We start from the raw sequence: 20,022 nt of genomic DNA, 5'->3' as shown, positions 1-20,022 counted from the left end.
AGTTAGATAGAGCTCTTATAGATAGCGGGGCCAAGGGATATGGGGAGAGGGCAGGAACGGGGTACTGATTGTGTATGATCAGCCATGATCACAGTGAATGGTGGTGCTGGCTAGAAGGGCCGAATGGCCCACTCCTGCACCTACTGTCTATTGTCTATTATACCTCTCTTGGAGCTTATTCTGTACCTGCATGTGGTGTGTGGAAGTTGCTTCCGTATCGCTGCTCACACAAATAATGAAACAGAGGCAGAAACATAAGAAGAATGCCCTTTATATAAGGTGGCAACTCTCAGCTAATCTGCAGTCGCTGGCACAACAATGCGTCGGGAGTCATACCACATAACTCCTAAGGCCCACACTTACGCTTGCTTGGGCAAGGTAAGTGGCGGCACATCTGCAACTAACTGGGCTTAAGGCCTGAGGGGGAAATGTCATGTTGGAGATCTTCCTTGCAGATTAGAATCCAGTCACTGCTTCTGAGAATCATGAAGGCCCCTCCCCACCCAGGACATGCAGTCCTCTCATTACTACCATCAAGGAGGAGATACAGGGGTCTGAAGACACACACACACACAACATTTTAGAAACACCCACTTCCCCTCCGCCATCAGATTTTTTTTAACATTCCATGAACCCGCGAACAGTACCTCACAAACTTGCTCTCTTCTGCCCAACTTATTTGCATTTTATTAATTCCTAATGTAATTTATAATAACTTTTATGTATTGCACTATACGGCTGCCACAAAACAACAAAATATGTCAGTAATAATAAATCCTATTCTGATTCTGATTATAGAAGGCTCACGTTGCCTCCTACTGACACTCACTAACAAGGCTCACATTCAATGTACATCCATGTAGATGTTTAATGGTGAAAGCGTTGGGGACAGCAGAGGGAATACTCCAGCCATTATTCAGTACCCAGCTTCAAAAAACTACAGAGAAGTCCTTCTCTCCCCTTGCTGTTAAGTAATAACAGACGCTGAACTGTTTCCTAAATTCCGAGGGAGCTGCCGGAAAATAACTCTTCAATAAGCAACTTATTTACGGATCAGGAATTAAAAGCATAGATGCATCAAATCCCATGGTCTTGCATCAGAAAAGATTTGGCAAAAAAAACCCCCACAGTATTTGGCCTGGTGTCAAAATAGTACAGCCTGTACCATCTTCTCTCGGTGCAGAAGCGATCGCACTCTAATGAACGATGGCACAGACAGGGGAAGTGACTCACAAATACCATTTTTTTCTCTCTCTCTTCAGAGCAGTTTAGTGGAACAAAAAAGTGTGCCAATTTTTTTTGTAGTTTAGCTGAATCGAATAGAAAAATCAGACTTTACTAGACTTAAATGCAGCTGCTCTGAAAATACGAGCCTCATCTTATTATGCAGGCTCAGTGGTCCACTGTCTACTGCTTTTAACGATGATTTGAATACAGATTCTGCAACAGTGAAGAATTTGCTCATAATAATTCCAGAGCTATTTTGAAGGCTTATGAAGAAATATAACTGAAGCTTATTAGCTGTTAACAGTGAGTGCTAAACTAATCCAGGGAACAGCTGGACTCCCAGGACTATCACTTTATTAATCATTTAGTCAGCTTGCATTATTTCTTTAAGCAGCCTCGTGCTCAATTGTTAGGATCCTTGTTATTCATATACAGTCTGTGTGAGAGGAATTTAAGCAGTTCTGTGTTTCAAATTAGTTTCCTTCACATCGAACAGTCCCTTTGGAGAATGGTTTTCAGTCAGACGTCATAGCCAATCGCCCGGCTGCCCAGTCACTGCGCTGTGCTTAAAAAAAAGAGGGGAGAGATGATGAAGCAGAGCTGAGAGGCATCCGAGCTCAACGCTGACTCACTTTAGGATCAATCTGCTTCTAAGTTACAGTGGTGGTTCTGTCTGAATGCAGCAGCCACTGTACTAAAGAGTTCACTTTAAGTAGTCGGCAACTAGTGACTGAGAAGGATTAGAAGAGAAATGGATTCAGAATCTGGAGAACTAAGTGAAGGAGATATGTCTTCAGGTAAGTTTTTTTAATATCTATAGGAAAGTATTTCATGAAACTACATTAGATGTGAGTACCTGTTGTGTGGCACTCGAAGACAATTGAAGCTCCTTTAAATAAGCTTTTCCTATTTTGTTTGCTTCATTAGACAAAACGTATACCACTTCTGTTTCTAAAGTAACCGAAGAGTACACAGAAAAAATGCAACCAGCTCTTTCGGGGAAGCTTTTAGAATGGTGCGGCATTTCGAGTACAGCCTGTTATTTGTGCTTTTTATTTCTTAACTTCTGATTAGTATTGCATGCTGTTCTCCAGAAGTGTCTATCAAACCAGCCAAAAACAGAGTCGGCCCAAATTCGTTGGAAGTAGACCCAGACAAGTACTTCATAAAAAAAATATTTTTTTATCTACTTTTCATTTCACAAATGTGGAGAAGTTCCAACTTCAGCTGGATTTATTTCCGTTTCAGTGCTATTGAATTCATTCATGCATGGAATAAAAGACAAAACCTGTTTCACATCTGTATAAAACAGTTCATATTTTTGTAGGTGCAGGCTAAATTTCCTCAAAGGGGCTCTTGATTCATAGTGTCGTACAAAATATCACTATGGGCAGGCAAGTTGATCTGTTTATTGGTGAACAGTAACAGGGTGGACAGGAAGAGGAGGGGTGGGGTGGAGGTGAAAATGTTAGGTGTAGGATGGGGGTGCGTGAGTAAACCGCGAGGAAACACACAGAGCTTGTATATATTTTTTAAGCAGGCATCAAATGTCGGAAACTTTTCCACTCCACGTCAATATCTATCGTAAAATGTGTTAATGCCTTTTGGAAAAACCCAGGATTTCCGGCCTTTGTGTTAATGAGCAAATATTTCTGAAGTTAACACTTGCTTGCCAGCTGGCAGAATAACAGTCTCGGTCATCTTTATTTGTTTGAATCATCTCTGCTGATTCATGATGAAAATGGTAATTTTTGCGACCTTAGTCCCCAGTAAACAAACTCTGATCTCCCGGATACCAGCTTTACACCAGCTGGAAATCAGTGACAGTGCTAGCTGGTGTGAACAGATGAACCTGAGTCAACTGTCACTTCCTGCACACGGAAAACTGGATGGCTGTCCAAAACAAGCATATGATTGTGCACTTCCAACAAGAGGGAGAAAGCTTGGCTCACTTGTGTCCCTCTTTTACTTTTTACTTGGCTGACAAACTCTTGTTGATTAATCCAGACTCATTGATATTGTAAGGTCACAGAAGTTAATTTAGAGCACATAAAATGGGCCCTACTTGCCAGCATTAGGACCATATCTTTCTATGCTTCTTTTTATTCTTCTGTAGATTGAATGGACATGAACTCATAAATTCTACCTCACTACTATCCATAGTGATCGCCATGAGTTGACAACAACTCATACAGATATCGCTGCTGCTCAGTTTGAGACCTGGCCAGATTCGAACTCAGGACCATCTGCCTGAAAGTCCAGTGCTGATACCACAGCACCACCGATCGGCCCACATACAGATAGAAAACACACACACACACACACACACACACACACACACTCACTCTTATACGTATTTCCTCTAATTCACAGTTTTTATTGTTATGTATTGCAATGGACTGCTGCCACAAAACCTGATTCTGATTCTGAGAAGAATGAGAGGAAAATCTCATTGAAACTTATCAAATATTGAAAGGCTGAGATACAGTGGACGTGGAGAGGATGTTTCCATTAGTGGGAGAGTCTGGGACCAGAAGGCACAGGCTCAGAATAAAAGGATATCCCTTTTGAAGCAAAGAGGAGGTTTTTTTTTATTAGCCAGTGAGTGGTTAAGTCATTGCCACAGGTCTCTGCGGAGGCCATGTCATCGGGAATATTTAAAGTGAAGGTTGACAGGTTCTTGATTAGCCGGCATCAGAGGCTGTGGGGCAGAAGGCAGGGGAATGGGGTTGAGAGGGATAATAAATCTGCCATGATGGAACGGTGCAGCAGACATGATGGGCTGAATAAAGAATTCTGCTCCTATATCTTACACCTTGCCTTTGCAAGTGGCAGTCTAAATGTCTTAATTGTAGTGATAACATCTGACTCCACCACCTGCACCAGTAGTGAGTTCTGGATATCAATTACCCCATGGCTAAAAAAAAAAAATTCACTCAAATCTCCTTTCCAACTCTTTTCTCTCACATTACCCCTGTGCCTCCTTGTATTTGATCCCCATCTCAGGGTAAAATGTTTGTCTGTCCACCCTATCTTTGTGTATATAACTCTTTCAGGTCACCCCTCAATGTTCACTGCAGGGAAACAAGCCCAGATGATCCAATCTCTCCACATGACTAATGTTCTCTAATCCAGCCAATGTCCTAGTGAATCTGTTCTGTACCCTTTACAGCCCATCTTATTCCTTCCTATAGTGTAGCTAACAGAACTACTTATAATACTCCAAATGCAATCTACCCAGGGTTTTGTAAAATTGCAACTTTATGTTCTAACTTGTATATTCTCTGCTCCAATCCGTGAAGGCAAGTATATTGTATGCCTCTTTCACCAACCCATCTACATACGTCACTACATTCAGGGAATGCTAGGCTTGAACCCCAAAGTCCTTCTGTTTATAAGCAATCCTTAGCACCCTGTCATTTACTGTATACATCCTGTATGACCTATTAAAATGCATCATCTCACCCATGTTAGTATTAAATTCCATCTGCAAACTCTCCACCCAACCTCTCATCAGATCTATGCTCTGCTGCGCCTTCGGCAACCTTTCTCACTACCTACAACACTATTAAATTACCAATCATGCCTTCTACACTCACAGCCAAGTTGTTAATATTGGGGGTTCTTTTTAATTGGGACGCACCAGGACCAGTACATTCTGGCCCAATTAGCCAGAGTTTTTATGAGGATAGTTAAAAAGGTATTAAAAAGACAAACTACCATTTAACTGAATAACAAATTGTGTATTTAAATGAAATACTGAACAAATTAGAATACTATCTGTGCTCCTACAGTGCTATAAAACTATATTAGTTCTTAATAGTTATCAATGGGGAACTCATCCAGTGTATGCTGCCGTGTTCCTTTGACTGACCGTAAACGAACAAAGCCAGCACACACCTAATGCAGATAATGGACTGCCTTCGTAAAATACTTTTGCCGATCGCAGACTCCAAATCTTCATTTTTATTGTAACAGTCAAGCGATTGCCGATACCTTCAAATTCTTTGTAGCTCCTAACTTGAAGTAGTAAAATCGTTTCACTCTCACTCCCAGCCGGTTCTGGCATCTCCAAGCCTCACAAAATGATTCAGAATTGTCTTACTGCTTACTTCTCACCAGTTATCAGTGACAAAAATCACTGCTTTTTGAACACAAACACCGCAACTGATGCTATCTAAAAATGGTTTTCTCTAAGCAATGTATGGTGTCTCAGACCACACAAGTGCAGTTGACTGTTAAGCAATAGTGTCCTGTCTCAATTAAGCAAAATAATGTCCCAAATAAACTAAGGGAATCAAGGCTAATTTCTTGGTTAACTTTTGCTCTTGAAGAATAGTCCAAAATAAGCTGATGCCCAATTAACCAATGGGCCAGTTAACCAGGATCCACTGTATATTACAAACGAGAGTGTCAGCACCATTCCTGTAGGACACAACAGGTTACAAACTTCCAATATACTTCCATCACTTTCCAGGACTCTTATCAAAGACTAATATTGGAACCAATTTGCCATCTCACCTTGGACCGACCGGCCTACCATGGACTTGCTTGACTAACCTTTCACCTTTTTCTCTCCTTCTGCTGCTCTGTCACTGTGCACCCCAACACCTTCCCCCTCCCCCCACCCTGCCAAATTAGATCAAACTCTCCAAAATAGGGTGATGAAACTTCCTTGCAGGATATTGGTCCCCTTCCCATTTACTGGCAATCTGGTCCATCTTTAACATGGAGGATAAAAGGCCCATTGACCCCCCTCTGCTGCACCTGCTCCAGATCCTTCCCAGATTTTTATGCACTTCATTCTGACAGAAACAGATTTTTAATTGTGACAATTTTGATAGTTTAGTAACTTGGTTTGTGTTTGCTGGCTGAAATAAAAGTCCTAATTATTGCATTATTGAAGTTGTTAAGAAAGCTGATATATCTCTGCATTCAGAACTTCAGGATCAAATATATCTGGGAACGTTGTATTTTTAGAAAATTACCCAATGATGTTTAATCACAGTGCTTGCCTGTGCAAGCGGACAATGCTGACAATGTCTCCTATTCCAGTATGCCTTTATTTCACATAGGACATAGAACACGAAAGCACAGTACAGGTCCTTGTGCCAGCCTTATGACTTACTCTAAGATCAATCTAACCTTTTCTACATAACCCTCCATTTTTCTATCATCCATGTGTTTATGTAACAGTTTCCTAAATGTCCCTAATCTATCTGCCTTTATTGCCACCCCTGGCAGTGTGATCCACACATCTGTATCTTTCTGCTAAAGACATGAAGGATATCCAGACATGATTCCAATGAATTAACTACTTACACACTCCTTAATATATCAGTTCTGTAGTGACGTATTCATCTGCCCTCTCCTATTTTTACCTTCACCAGCGCGATCCTGAGATTGTGAGCCAAGAGATTCTGCTTCACAGCCCTCTGTCTAACCCCCCCCTAAACTCACGCTGCAGGACCCTATCCCTCTGTGGTGAACTACATATACCTGTCTGGACATGCCCCCCCGCTGACTGCTCCTGTGGCTCCTCCCACAGACCCCTGTATAAAGGCGATTGGAGGCACTGCTCCCTCCTCAGTCTCCAGGATGTTGTGTGGTGGTCTCTTGCAGCTAATAAAAGCCTATCGTTTCCCTCCCGTCTCCCAGTTATTGATGGTGCATCACCCTCTTTCTACCTTTGTTTTCTTAGCACTAACATGAAAACAAAGATTGTGGTGCGATCTTTGACTGTCCTCCCTCTCCTGCTCTGCCCTCCCCCAACGCCACCTGCCCCCTTTCAGCTCAGAAGATTCTGTGGCCGATTTTAAAACATCCCTAACCCTGGCAAAGGCTATTCTGGAGCCTCATTCTCTGCCACAGGAGCACCGTCTCCCACCCTTACTGCTCACCCAAGCACTTTCCTCCTTTGCTCTGCATTGAAACCAGCCGTGATGCCAGAAACTCTGCAGCTGCTCTGAGAGGCCGCTGGCCTAATTGCATGTAAGATCGTAAACCTGTCTGCGAGGAATTCCTGCGATACTTGTGAGGAATTTTAGAATGCTGTTACAAGGTCCTAGATAAATGCAAGTAATGTCTGTGACATGTTGATGTCAAAGTCACAAAGACCAGTTTCAGCTCTGGTATTTCACACCACCCAGGGTAAAGGAGTTGCATATCATCTAAAATTTTGACAGACTTCTATAGATGTATAGTGGAGAGTTTCTGACTATTTGCATCATGGCATGGAATGGAAACGCCAATGCCCAAGAACAGAAAAGCCTCCAAAAATTAGTGGACATAGCCCAGTCTAACACAGACAAAGCCCTCCCTGCCACTAAGCACATCCACAAGAGTGCTGCCACAAGAAAGCAGCATCCATCATCAAGGTGCCCACCATCCAGGTCATGCTCTCTTCTCACTGCTGCCATCGGGAAGGAGGTACAGGATCCTTGGGTCCCACACCACCAGGTCCAGGAACAGTTATTACCCCTCAACCATCAGGCTCCTGAACCAGCGTGGATAACTTCACTCACCTCAACTCTGAACTGATTCCACAACCTATGGACTCACTTTCAAGGACTCTACGACTCATGTTCTCAGCATTATTTATTTACTTATTCATTTATTATAGCTTTTTGTATTTGCACAGATTGTCTTCTTCTGCATGTTGGTTGCTTGTCCGTCTTTGTGTGTAGTTTTTCATTAATTCTACTATATTTCTTTGTCCTACTGTGAATGCCTGCAAGAAAAGGAATCTCAGGGCAGTATATTGCGGACACGTGTGCACTTTGATAAAGAATTTACTTTAAACTTTCTACTACTGTTCAGTCACATTTTTGAGAGCTATACATTTGGAGGCATGGAGAGTTGCATAGAAATGAGTCAGCATTTGATAGCACTGAACATACTGTTTGATTACGTCAATGAATTGTACCCTACCTATTTAATTCATTACTTTGGCTTCATAGTTTGTTTAGCTGCTGGCTGTGGTCATTTCCGGGCTCTGCTCTCTGAGCCACTTGAGTTGTGAAACCGTCATTGAAGTAATCTCCTTCCCTGTCTTGAGGAGGAATCGTGTCACAGTCCCTAAACAAGTTCAGCTGGTATCACTGGGCACTACCATTTTCTGCCAGCTCGTTTTACCTCTATCCTGTCATTGAGAAGAGAAAATTAAATAAGTGGAAGAGTTGTATTTGCGCAACGCTCTTCACAAGTTCAGGATCTTCCAAAGCATCTTGAGGCCAGTGAATAATTTTCCAAACACAGTTCCGCAGATCCATTGGCTTAGGCAGTCCCTTGGGAATCAGACTCAGGTTTAATATCACCAGAATAATGTTGTTAAACTTTTATTTGCGACAGAATTACAATGTAATACATAATAGTAGAAAAAACATAATTACAGTACACTTACTGTACAGTATATATACATGTGGTGAACTAGATATACCTGTCTGACTGCTCCTGTGGCTCCTCCCACAGACCCCTGTATAAAGGCGACTGTGGTCTGCTGCTCTCCTTCATTTTCCCAGGATGTAGTGTTGTTCTTCAGTCAATAAAAGCCGATATCTCACTTCCTAAGTCTCAGCGTGAGTTATTGATGGTGCATCAATACACCTACTGTAATTTATGTTTTTCTATTATGTACATATATTTAATAGTTAAATAAGTAGTGCAAAAATAAAAATAAAAAAGTAGTTTAGTGAGGTAGTGTCCATGGGTTCAATGCCCATTCAGAAACTGGATGGCAGAGGGGAAGAAGCTGCTCCTACATTGTTGAGTGTGTGCCTTCGGGCTTCCATACCTCCTTCCTGATCGTAGCAATGAGAACAAGGCATGACCTGGGTGATGAGGGTCTTTAATGACAGATGCTGCCTTTTTGAGGCATCACTCCTTGGCGATGTCCTGGATACTGTGGAATCTAGTGCCCACGATGGAGTTGACTGTTTGCAACTCTCTGCAGCTTATTTCGATCCTGCGCAATAGCCCCCTCACCTCACCACATACAGACTGTTGCAGCCAGTTAGAATGCTCGCTGTAGAAGTTTGCAAGTGTCTTTGGTAACATAACAAATGTCCTCAAACTCCTAATGAAATTTAGCCAGTGCTGTGTCTTCTTTGTAGCTGCATCAGTATATTGGGCCCAAGATAGATACTCAGAGATGTGGACATCCAGGAACTTGAAATTGCCGCTTCTGTCCCTTTATGGTGACTGGTGTGTGTTCCCTCATCTTACCCTTTCTGAAATCCACAGTCAGTTCTTTGGTCTTACTGATGTTGCTATGACACCATTCAACTAACTAATATATCTCACCTCTACATGCCCTCTCATCAGTGATTGAGGATGACTTACTTTCATTCCACTTCAATGGTTTTGAGGTAGCTGATGAAGCCACTGTGGGGATGCCCGACTCTGTACAGGTGGGGAAGTAAGTTCCTGAAGGGGTCAGCTGGTGGGACACTGTCATAATGGGGTGAATGCAGCACCCTATTACTACACAGCAAATTCTCACAAACACCACAGGAATAACAAGCCGATATTCTGCTTTACTGACGTTGGTTGACTGAGTGTAGTTCTACAGGCAGTGGGAAGACTTTTCCTCCAACTTGTTACTCTGATGATTAAACCAACATTTACTGAACATATGAAACAGCAACTCAAACAACATATTATGTTTACACACCATTTTAACTTAATGTTCCCACACATTTCACAGCAACATAACCATGAGTTCAACACTGAGACAAATTTGGATATGAGGAGAAGGAAACATATTTTGTGGGAGAATTAATGAAGGCAAATGAGGAGAAGGAACTGAGAGTTTTAGAGAGAGAGTTCTAGAAGCCCCACCTTGTGATGCAAATTCTCCAGGTGAGCTTGCATCAGAAGGTGAGGCTGTCAAAGCTGGAGTATCAAAATCAAGTTTATTATCACTGACGTATGTCATGAAATTTGTCGTTTTGCAGCAGCAGTGTGGTGTAATGCATAAAATACACTATAACTTACAAAATGAAATATATATAAATGAATTGTTCTGAATTGTGATTTGATGATTGGGTTTGGACTAGTGGTGTTACTCAGCTAATAACCTGTAGGTCTTGCTTCATGATTCCAGGCAAAAAATCAAATCCAACCGTGGCAATTAGAAGAAATAAATTTATTTAAATTTGAAATAAAAAGAAATTGCTAGATTGTTACTAAAGTTCACATGGCCTGTTCAACACATGCACCCCCTTCCCCCCGCCCTGGAAAGGATAGTTGTTGATGTTAGAATACGTACACAATGCTGGAAGAACTCAGCAGGTCAGGCAGCATCCGTGAGAAAAGAGTAGCCAACGTTTCAGGCCGAGACCCTTCATCAGGAATGGGGGGGAGGAGAGGGCCGAAGCCCAGTAATAGAGATAGGGGAGGGGGTAGGGTCTAGAGGTGCCAGGTGGAACACCAATCAGAGGAAAGATAAAGGGGGAGGGGGAGGGGATAAGCATGAAAGAACTGTAGAGATAAAGAAGCAGAAAGTTGAAAGGGGATAGGGGCAGAGAGGGACCTAGGATAGGGGAAGGGGGAGGGAGTTACTGGAAATTGGAGAATTCAATGTTCATACCACCAGGCTGGAGGCTACCCAGATGGTTGATGAGGTGTTGCTCCTCCAACCTGAGTTTTACCTCATCATAGCAATAGAGGAGGCCATGTATGGACATATCTAGATGGGAATGAGAGGCAGAGTTGAAGTGGGTGGCAACCGGGAGGTCCTGTCTATTGTGACGGACGGAGCGTAGGTGCTCGATGAAGAGGTCCCCCAATCTGCGTCGGGTCTCACTGATGTAGAGGAGGCCGCACCGGGAGCACCGGATGCAATAGACAACTCCAGCAGACTCACAGGTGAAGTGTTGCCTCACCTGGAAGGACTGTCTGGTGATGTTACCTGGTTGGGGCTATGCGTGACTCCAGACCCACACCAGCTGGTTGACTCTTGACTACATGTTGGAATAGCTGTGCAAACCATTTAGTTCAAGGGCAGTTAGGTTGATGGCCCATATCAATAATATACAGCAAATCCCATCAGTGAATATTTTTCAAAATCTCAGAAATTAATGTTGGAGGAGATTACAAAGGAGAGGTGAGATCCTGGACAAACTGGAAGCAAACATAAGAAATTAAATTTGAACCATCAGTTAAGTAGAAGCAATGTTGGACCGGTGAAATCAGGAGTGATGGGTGAACGGGCCAATATGAGGGAGGACAAGACAATATATTTCTGGATGACCTCAAATCTCTTGAGCATAATACTGGGCTATATGTAACAAGGATGTAATTGGAGATTTCAGCAGTGGCTGAGCTAAGTTAGGAGCAAAACATATCACAGTGTGAAGGTGCCACATATGTGGCCTGCAGTCCTTGGGGTCGAAGGTCAAGAGGCCTTGTTCAGTTTCAGACGCACCCTGGTGAGAGGGTAGGAGGTGGTGGTTATGGACTGAAGGTGTTGATGATGCTCTCATTCTACTCAATCAAATTGGAGCCAGTTGCTGCCTATCCGGTACTGAATGCTGGCCAATTGCAGAAGAGTGGGAGGGTTGATGGAAATGATGGAGATGGAACTGAGATGCAAATTTGTTAGTGAGCACCAGGGAACTGGAGTTGCAAAATTTCAAAACTCAAAGTAAATTTATTAGGAAAGTATGTATATGTCAATGTATTCTACCCTGAGATTCATTTTCTTGTAGGCAATCAAAATGGAATGATAGAACAATCAATGAAAAAAAATCCATGAACAATGTGCAAAGGAAGACGAACTGTGCAAATACAAAGAAACTAATAATAATAATAAATAAGCTAATAAATAATACAAAGAACATGAGTTGTAGAGTCTTTTTATGATGTAGGAGGAGAGCACAGATGAGAAATGGAAAGTGCTTCCCAAATTAATGGTGCAGGATTGGAAAGAAAATCCCTTGTAGATATTTTAAAGCTACAACTGAATATATAAGATTGGAACCAGATTACATGAACACTCTGCCAAACACCGAATACAAGTTGAGAAGGACAGGTCAGAATGGCTATCCTCTTCACATGACATAAGACATAATTTGTGCTTGGATACTGTAGTGGGGGTCTTGACTTAAGTGGTAAAACCTTAAAAAGTAATCCTAGTTAAGATTGCAGTAGATTGGGCAAGACTGGGGTATATTTGTGAAACTGGGAAATGGACCAAACAGCAGATACTACACAATAGCAACAGTCATACTATACCATAAATGGGCTGAACAGGCTCCAATATGCTCCATGCACCTTAACACAAGCAGTTTATTGCTCAGATCACAACTAAGCCCCATGGTATTTCAGGAACATTAAACAAAATATAAATTCCAGTGATGCTTGGTGACTATAAACCACATGCCTCACTTCATTCAGTTTCCAAGGGATTTAAATGTTCATAAATAAACTTCTCTGTTTCACTAGAAACATCTGGATCCATTGCTTAGAAATGAATTGGGTTTCAGAAAGTGTAATGTAGTATAAATATTTTATGCATTGTTAACTCATTTGAAGATATCTTGGAAAATATTTCTTTGATTAAGCCTTGCAACATTTTTATTATAGCCAGAGGATGTGCGTGAAGTTTAGAGTAAAAACAAATTGATTTTTTTCATGTGGGACAGGGGTATTTGGGGGTTTGATGTTCTAGTGGTGTTTCGTGTAGGGGAGGGGTCCTGACGTTCTTGTTGTATTTTTTTGTTAGCTTCAGTGTGTGGGGAGAGGGGATTTGGAGTCCAAGGTTGTTTTTGCATTTCATGTGGGAGGGGAGAGACGAGTTTGGGTGTCGATGTTTTTGTTGCAGTTTATAAAGCAAAGGGGGGGTTTGAGAGATTGATGATCATGTTATCGTTCTTTTTTGTTGGCTTTTCTGGCTATCTGGAGAAGAAGAATCTCAGTTATATACTTTGATAATAAATGGACCTTTGAGGTAATAACTGTGTTAACTTCAAATGAAGAAGGTCAGCCCAACATTTTTGCATATGAAACCTGTGTTTTAATATAAAATAAAAACACCCAAAGGGTTAGGCAGCATCCGTAGATGAAGAAAGAGTTAATGTTTTCACAGATGTTGTCTAACCCACTGTGTTTCCAGATAATTCTGTTTTTATTTCAGATTTGCAACATCTGCTGTTTCTGATTTTCATTCCCTGTCCACTTATTGCTGTGTCCAATTTTCACGTAAATGTCTCCAAGGTTTTCATGTGTTTTTTGTCATGATCCACGTCTCCAAGTTTGATTATGTTGGCAAAATTCCGACATCCTGGCCCTGTTATTAAGTCTCGTGTTAGAATCTAGACGCATGCTATGTGTTCATGGTGCTGTGATTGTGTGTATATTCAACTTGGGTTTTGTTCAGATGTGGAGTAAAAGATTTTTAAAATTTTTTCACCCTCGACATGAGGATTAAGTTACCAATGGACTGGTCTGTTTTTTTTCTGTGAATTTATTTTTGTGCTGCTGTCAACTGCCTGTGACTTATAAGACCATACAAGATAATAAGGCATAGGAGCAGAATTAGACCATTCAGCCTATCCAGTTTGCTCCACCATTCTATCATAGCTGATTAATTATCCCCCCTCACCCCTATTCTCCTATCTTCTGCCCATTACATTTGACATCCTTACTAGTCAAGAACCAGTCAATCTCCACTTTAAATGTACCTTGTGACTCGTGCTCCACAGTCACCTGTGGCAATGAATTTCACAGATTCAACATCCTCTGGCTAAACAAATCCCTCCTCATTTCTGTTCCAAAGGGTTGTCCTTCTACTCTGAGGCTGTGCCCTCTGGTCCTAGACTCCCGCTCTATAAGAAACATGTGCTCCAAGTCCACTCTATCTAGGCCTTTCAATATTCAATATGTTTCAATGATATTCCCCTATCAGCCTAGACTTACCTGTACAAAGCAGTTTGAAGAATGGCTTTGTCAAACTCCATATTGGTAATGAACTGCCCCTTAATGCAGTCATTTACTAAGCTATGCTGTGTCAAATGAGATTATCAAGGAGATGTTTCAGTGATGAAGGAGTCCTGATCAGCTCCATCTGGTTGCAATGTGTTTAACACAATAGACAGAAAGCAAAACATTTCACAATATTGTGATATGGAGTCAAATCACCCACTCAGCTTACAGGCATAAAGTCAAGTTCACAGATTCTCTTCAGTGTTCAATATGTCAAGTGGCCAAGTAAAAGAAACACTATTATTGTACATGAATTTTCAAACATGTATCTAAAATGTTTGTGCATCAGGCTTTAACCATCAATTTTGAACTGGGGTGAGCACCATGCAAAAGAGAAATAGAAAAAAGACAAAATGCAGGAGGAACTCAGAAGGTCAAGGAGCATCTATAGAAAAGAATAAAGAGTTGGCATCTCGGGCAAAGACCCTTCATCAAGTCTTGGCCAGAAACATCAAATCTGTATTCCCTTCCATAGATGCTGCCTGACCAACTGAGTTCCTCCAGCATTTTGTTCGTTACTCTAGACTTCCAGCTTCTGCAGGATTTCTTGTGCTTAGAATAGAAAGGGTAAAGCAGTTTTTACAATATTCCACCAAAGAACCAACAAGATACCTGTATATTTGGATACCAATGGGTTTTCAGTATTCAAGAGATGTAAGCAAATATTCTGCCTTTAGAACTCAATGTCTGGATGAAATGTTTCCTTGTCAAGTCCTTTGTAATTAGAAAATATATAATTCTCTTAATTTGCTCCACCAGTGTGCTTTGTGTTCCTCCAACCTTGAAAACATAATGGTCAAATGCCATCCATTCCATTTACCTAGTGAGTTCTGCCCCATAATCCTGACCGCTATTTACTTACGACCAATGACCAACTATAATCAAGTGCTTGAGATACTGCATGATGCCCAGTCCAAACAAGGAATACTCCATCCCAACAGAGTCAGGGACTTCAACTGGGTTTGTCTGAAGAAAACCCTGCCCAATTACCATATAATTTGTATCACACTGGACCATTGTTATGCTAAGATAAAGAATGCTTAACCTCATTTCAACCCTGACCTCATTTCAGTAAGTCTGATCACTGGCTGTCCTTCTCCTACCTGCATACAGACAGAGGCTAAAGGGTAAAACTCCAGAGATTAGGATAACAAAGAGGTGGTTGCAGGAGGCAGACAATTAGTTACAGGATTGCTTCAAGTCAGTGGACTGAGCCGTGTTCAAGAATTAATTTGTGGATCTGAATGAATACGTCGTATTTGTCACGGACTTTATTAAAACAGTTGTGGATGAGTGTGTTCCCACAACATCATTCAGAGCCTTCCTCAAACTGGATGAACCTTGAGAGCCACAATCTGCTAAAGGCCAGTCCAGAGGCATTTAGGCTTGGTGACCAAGAAAGTTACAAGAGGTTCAGGTATGATCTCCAAAAATCCATCTAACAGTGAGGTGCCAAGTCCAGACTGAACTTGAAACAATGAAAGATGCTCAATAGTTGTGGCAGGGATTGAATACTATCACCTCTTATAAAGTTAAATCAAACAACATAGGCAACAACAGGGCTGCATTTCCAGGTAAGCTCAAATCCTTCTATGCTGTCTTTGACCACCACAACATGGAGGAACCATCACAGCCCCCGATGATCCTGTGACTTCAGTCTCTGAGGCTATCGTACAAGCAGCCTTCAGGAGGGTGAACTTACAAAAGTATCCATCCCAGAAGGGGTACCTGGCTAAATACTAAAGACCTGTGCTGATCAACTGACTGGAGTGTTCACTGGGATCCTTAAAATCTCACTTCAGCAGTCTGAGATACCCTCCTACTTCAAGCAGACTCCAATTATACCAGTACCTAAGAACAATGTGGAACCCTTCTTCGATGACTACCATCCAGCAGCACTTACATCCACAGCGATGCAGTGGCCTGATAGGATACTGATGAAACATTCAACTCCTGCCCGAGAAGCAACTTGGACAACAGGTCCACAGCAGATGCCGTCTCACTGGCTCTTCACTCAACTCTGAAAATATCTGGACAACAAAGATTCGTGCTTCAGGGTGCTGTTTATCGACTACAGCTCAACATTCAAAACCATCATCCCCCTCAAATCTAATCAATAAGCTCCAAGACCTTGGTCTTGATACCTCCTTGTACTATTGGATCCTCGATTTCTTCACTTGCAGACCCCAGTCAGTTCAGATTGGCAACAAAATTTTCTCCACGATCTCCATCAGCGCGGGCGCACCACTAGGCTGTGTGCTTAGCCCGCTGCTCTACTTGCTTTCCACTTCTGACTGCATAGCTAAGCATAGCTCCAATGACTTATTCAAGTTTGCTGATGATACTACTGTTGAAGGCCAAATCAAAGGTGGTGATGAATCAGCGTAAAAGAGGGAGATGAAAATCTGGCTGAGTGTGCCATAACAACAATCTCTTACGCTTATGTCAGCAAGACCTAGAAGCTAATTATTGACTTCAGAAGGAGAGAACCAGAGGTCCACGAGCCAGTCCTCATCGGAAGATCTGAATTGGAGAAGGTCAGCAATTTTAAGTTCCTCAGTGTTATTACTTTGGAGGTTCTGTCCTGGGCCCAGCATGTAAGTGCAATTACGAAGAAAGCAATTACAAAGAAACCAATATGATTTTGAATATCATAACACAAAATATGATTTGGAGTCATAAGCTTTTCAGCTCACCAAGTCCATGGTAATGATCAAACACCCAGTAACACTAAACTTAACTTTTTATTCTCCTCACATTCCCATCAACTCCCACCAAAATTCTCCTACTCACCCACATATTTGGGACAAGTTACAGTGGGAAATTTTCATATCAAACCACTCACCTTCGGGGTGTGGGAGGAAACTGGAGCACGTAGGGGGAGAACCAATGCAGTGACAGGGACAATGTACAAGCAGCACTTAGGCATCAGCGGGGTCTGAAGTGAACCCCAGTGATTGGAGCTGAGAGGTGTCAGCTCCTCCAGCTGCATTCTTCCACCTCCACCAGGAGGAATTTCCTGGGAGCAAAGTGATAGATAGATAGATAGATAGATAGATAGATAGATAGATAGATACTTTATTCATCCCCATGGGGAAATTCAACTTTTTTTCCAATGTCCCATACACTTGTTGTAGCAAAACTAATTACATACAATACTTAACTCAGTAAAAAAATATGATATGCATCTAAATCACTATCTCAAAAAGCATTAATAATAGCTTTTAAAAAGTTCTTAAGTCCTGGCGGTAGAATTGTAAAGCCTAATGGCATTGGGGAGTATTGACCTCTTCATCCTGTCTGAGGAGCATTGCATCGATAGTAACCTGTCGCTGAAACTGCTTCTCTGTCTCTGGATGGTGCTATGTAGAGGATGTTCAGAGTTATCCATAATTGACCGTAGCCTACTCAGCGCCCTTCGCTCAGCTACCGATGTTAAACCCTCCAGTACTTTGCCCACGACAGAGCCCGCCTTCCTTACCAGCTTATTAAGACGTGAGGCGTCCCTCTTCTTAATGCTTCCTCCCCAACACGCCACCACAAAGAAGAGGGCGCTCTCCACAACTGACCTATAGAACATCTTCAGCATCTCACTGCAGACATTGAATGACGCCAACCTTCTTAGGAAGTACAGTCGACTCTGTGCCTTCCTGCACAAGGCATCTGTGTTGGCAGTCCAGTCTAGCTTCTCATCTAACTGTACTCCCAGATACTTGTAGGTCTTAACCTGCTCCACACATTCTCCATTAATGATCACTGGCTCCATATGAGGCCTAGACCTCCTAAAGTCCACCACCATCTCCTTGGTCTTGGTGATATTGAGACGCAGGTAGTTTGAGTTGCACCATATCACAAAGTCCTGTATCAGTTTCCTATACTCCTCCTCCTGTCCATTCCTGACACACCCCACTATAGCCGTGTCATCAGCGAACTTCTGCACATGGCAGGACTCCGAGTTATATTGGAAGTCTGATGTGTACAGGGTGAACAGGACCGGAGAGAGTACGGTTCCCTGCGGCGCCCCTGTGCTGCTGACCACCGTGTCAGACCTACAGTCTCCCAACCGCACATACTGAGGTCTATCTGTCAAGTAGTCCACTATCCAATCCACCATGTGAGAGTCTACTCCCATCTCCGTTAGTTTGTGCCTTAAGATCTTGGGCTGGATGGTGTTAAAGGCACTAGAGAAGTCAAGGAATGTAATCCTCACAGCACAACTGACCCCCTCTAGGTGAGAGAGTGATTTGTGCAGCAAATACGTGATAGCATCCTCCACTCCCACCTTCTCCTTATACGCAAACTGAAGAGGATCCTGGGCGTGCCTGGTTTGTGGCCTCAGATTCTGTATTATCAGCCGCTCCATGGTCTTCATAACGTGCGACGTCAAGGCAACAGGTCTGAAGTCATTCAACTCCATTGGTTGTGGTTTCTTCGGTACCGGGACAATACAGGATGTTTTCCACTGTCTGGGTACTCTTCTCTGCTCCAGGCTCATGTTGAAGATACACTGTAGTGGTTCTCCCAGCTCAGTCGCACAGGCCCTCAGTAATCGTGGGGAAACTCCATCCGGTCCAGCCGCCTTGCTGGTACAGATCTTCCTCAGTTGACCTTCCACCTGTGCAGCCGTAATCCTGGGCGTGGGCAAGGTCTCCTGTGAGTGGCTATTTTCCTGTGAGGGAAGTAAGCCTGGTGTGGATTTCTGCGGTGAGGATGAGATTGAGCTGTCGAATCTGTTGAAGAAGTTGTTCAGCTGGTTCGCTTTCTCCACATCTCCACTTATATTCGCCCCCCGCTTTGCACTGCATCCGGTGATGATCTTCATCCCATCCCACACCTCCTTCATGCTTTTTTTCTGCAGCTTTTGTTCTAGCTTCCTCCTATACTGCTCCTTTGCCCCCCTTATCTGTACTCTGAGTTCCTTCTGAACTCTTTTAAGCTCCAACCAATCACCATCTTTAAAGGCCCTCTTCTTCTGGTTTAGGAGGCCTTTGATGTGACTAGTGATCCAGGGCTTATTATTGGGATAGCAGCGAACAGTTCTAACAGGGACAACTGCATCCACTCAAAAGTTAATATAGTCCGTTGTGCATTCAGTGACCTCCTCAACGCCCCCACAGAGCCCCCCTTGCAGTACATCCCAGTTAGTAGTACCGAAGCAGTCTCTCAGGGCCTGTTCAGCTTCAGGAGTCCACTTCCTAAAAGAGCGTGTGGTAGTGGGATGCCTCATCACAATTGATTTATATCTGGGCTGTAACAAAACCAGGTTGTGATCAGCTTTCCCCAATGAAGGCAGTGGGGATGCACTATATGCCTCCTCTACGTTTGCATACAGTAGGTCAATAGTCCTATTACCCCTGGTGTAGCAATCCACGTACTGGGAGAAAGCAGGTAGTGTCTTGTCCAAAGTCAAAGTGCTGAATATTACTTCAATATCCCTTTGCTGATGGTCTATTTCAGAACAAAAATTCCCCTTTTCAGATGCAGTCATTAATTTGAAAAGTGGAACATTATTTAGAACGCAACCAAATCCTTATACACTGCTTGCTTCTCATTATCTATTGTTGATTTGAATAGTGGCTGAAGATATGTTCTACTTGTAGTCTTTATTAGTGCCTCATTGATATTCTCGCACCTTGCAGTTTAAATTAATGGATCGCCCTATCCTTTTCCTTCGCCAAGCATTTATAAACTGCCCTAGTTATTCTGGGATTCTGGTTTAGCTGAAGACCGTCCCATTTGATAAATTGCCTTCCCCTTAAGCTATTCATAATACCTCAGAAAGGCAAAAGCATTTATCAAAGTTCAAAGTCC

At 42.5% G+C, this 20,022-nt stretch overlaps 1 protein-coding gene across 2 annotated transcripts in view; it reads left to right on the top strand.

Moving 5' to 3' along the window:
• The first annotated feature begins 1,341 nt into the window (after positions 1–1,341).
• Positions 1,342–20,022, top strand: part of tnfaip8l3 (tumor necrosis factor, alpha-induced protein 8-like 3) — a 72,095-nt gene continuing 53,414 nt past the window's right edge. The window contains exon 1 of one of the 2 annotated variants that reach the window (XM_073033153.1): positions 1,342–2,024. In XM_073033153.1, the coding sequence (XP_072889254.1) occupies positions 1,979–2,024 (46 nt within the window). In that variant the 5' untranslated portion in view covers positions 1,342–1,978. The remainder of the gene's footprint in view (positions 2,025–20,022) is intronic. The other variant, XM_073033152.1, reaches the window with a different exon arrangement.

The sequence above is a fragment of the Hemitrygon akajei genome, chromosome 30 (genome assembly GCF_048418815.1).
Source record: "Hemitrygon akajei chromosome 30, sHemAka1.3, whole genome shotgun sequence".
Taxonomy (NCBI): domain Eukaryota; kingdom Metazoa; phylum Chordata; class Chondrichthyes; order Myliobatiformes; family Dasyatidae; genus Hemitrygon; species Hemitrygon akajei.
Note: the sequence above shows the minus strand (reverse complement) of the source record. Positions and strands in the feature narration are given on the sequence as shown.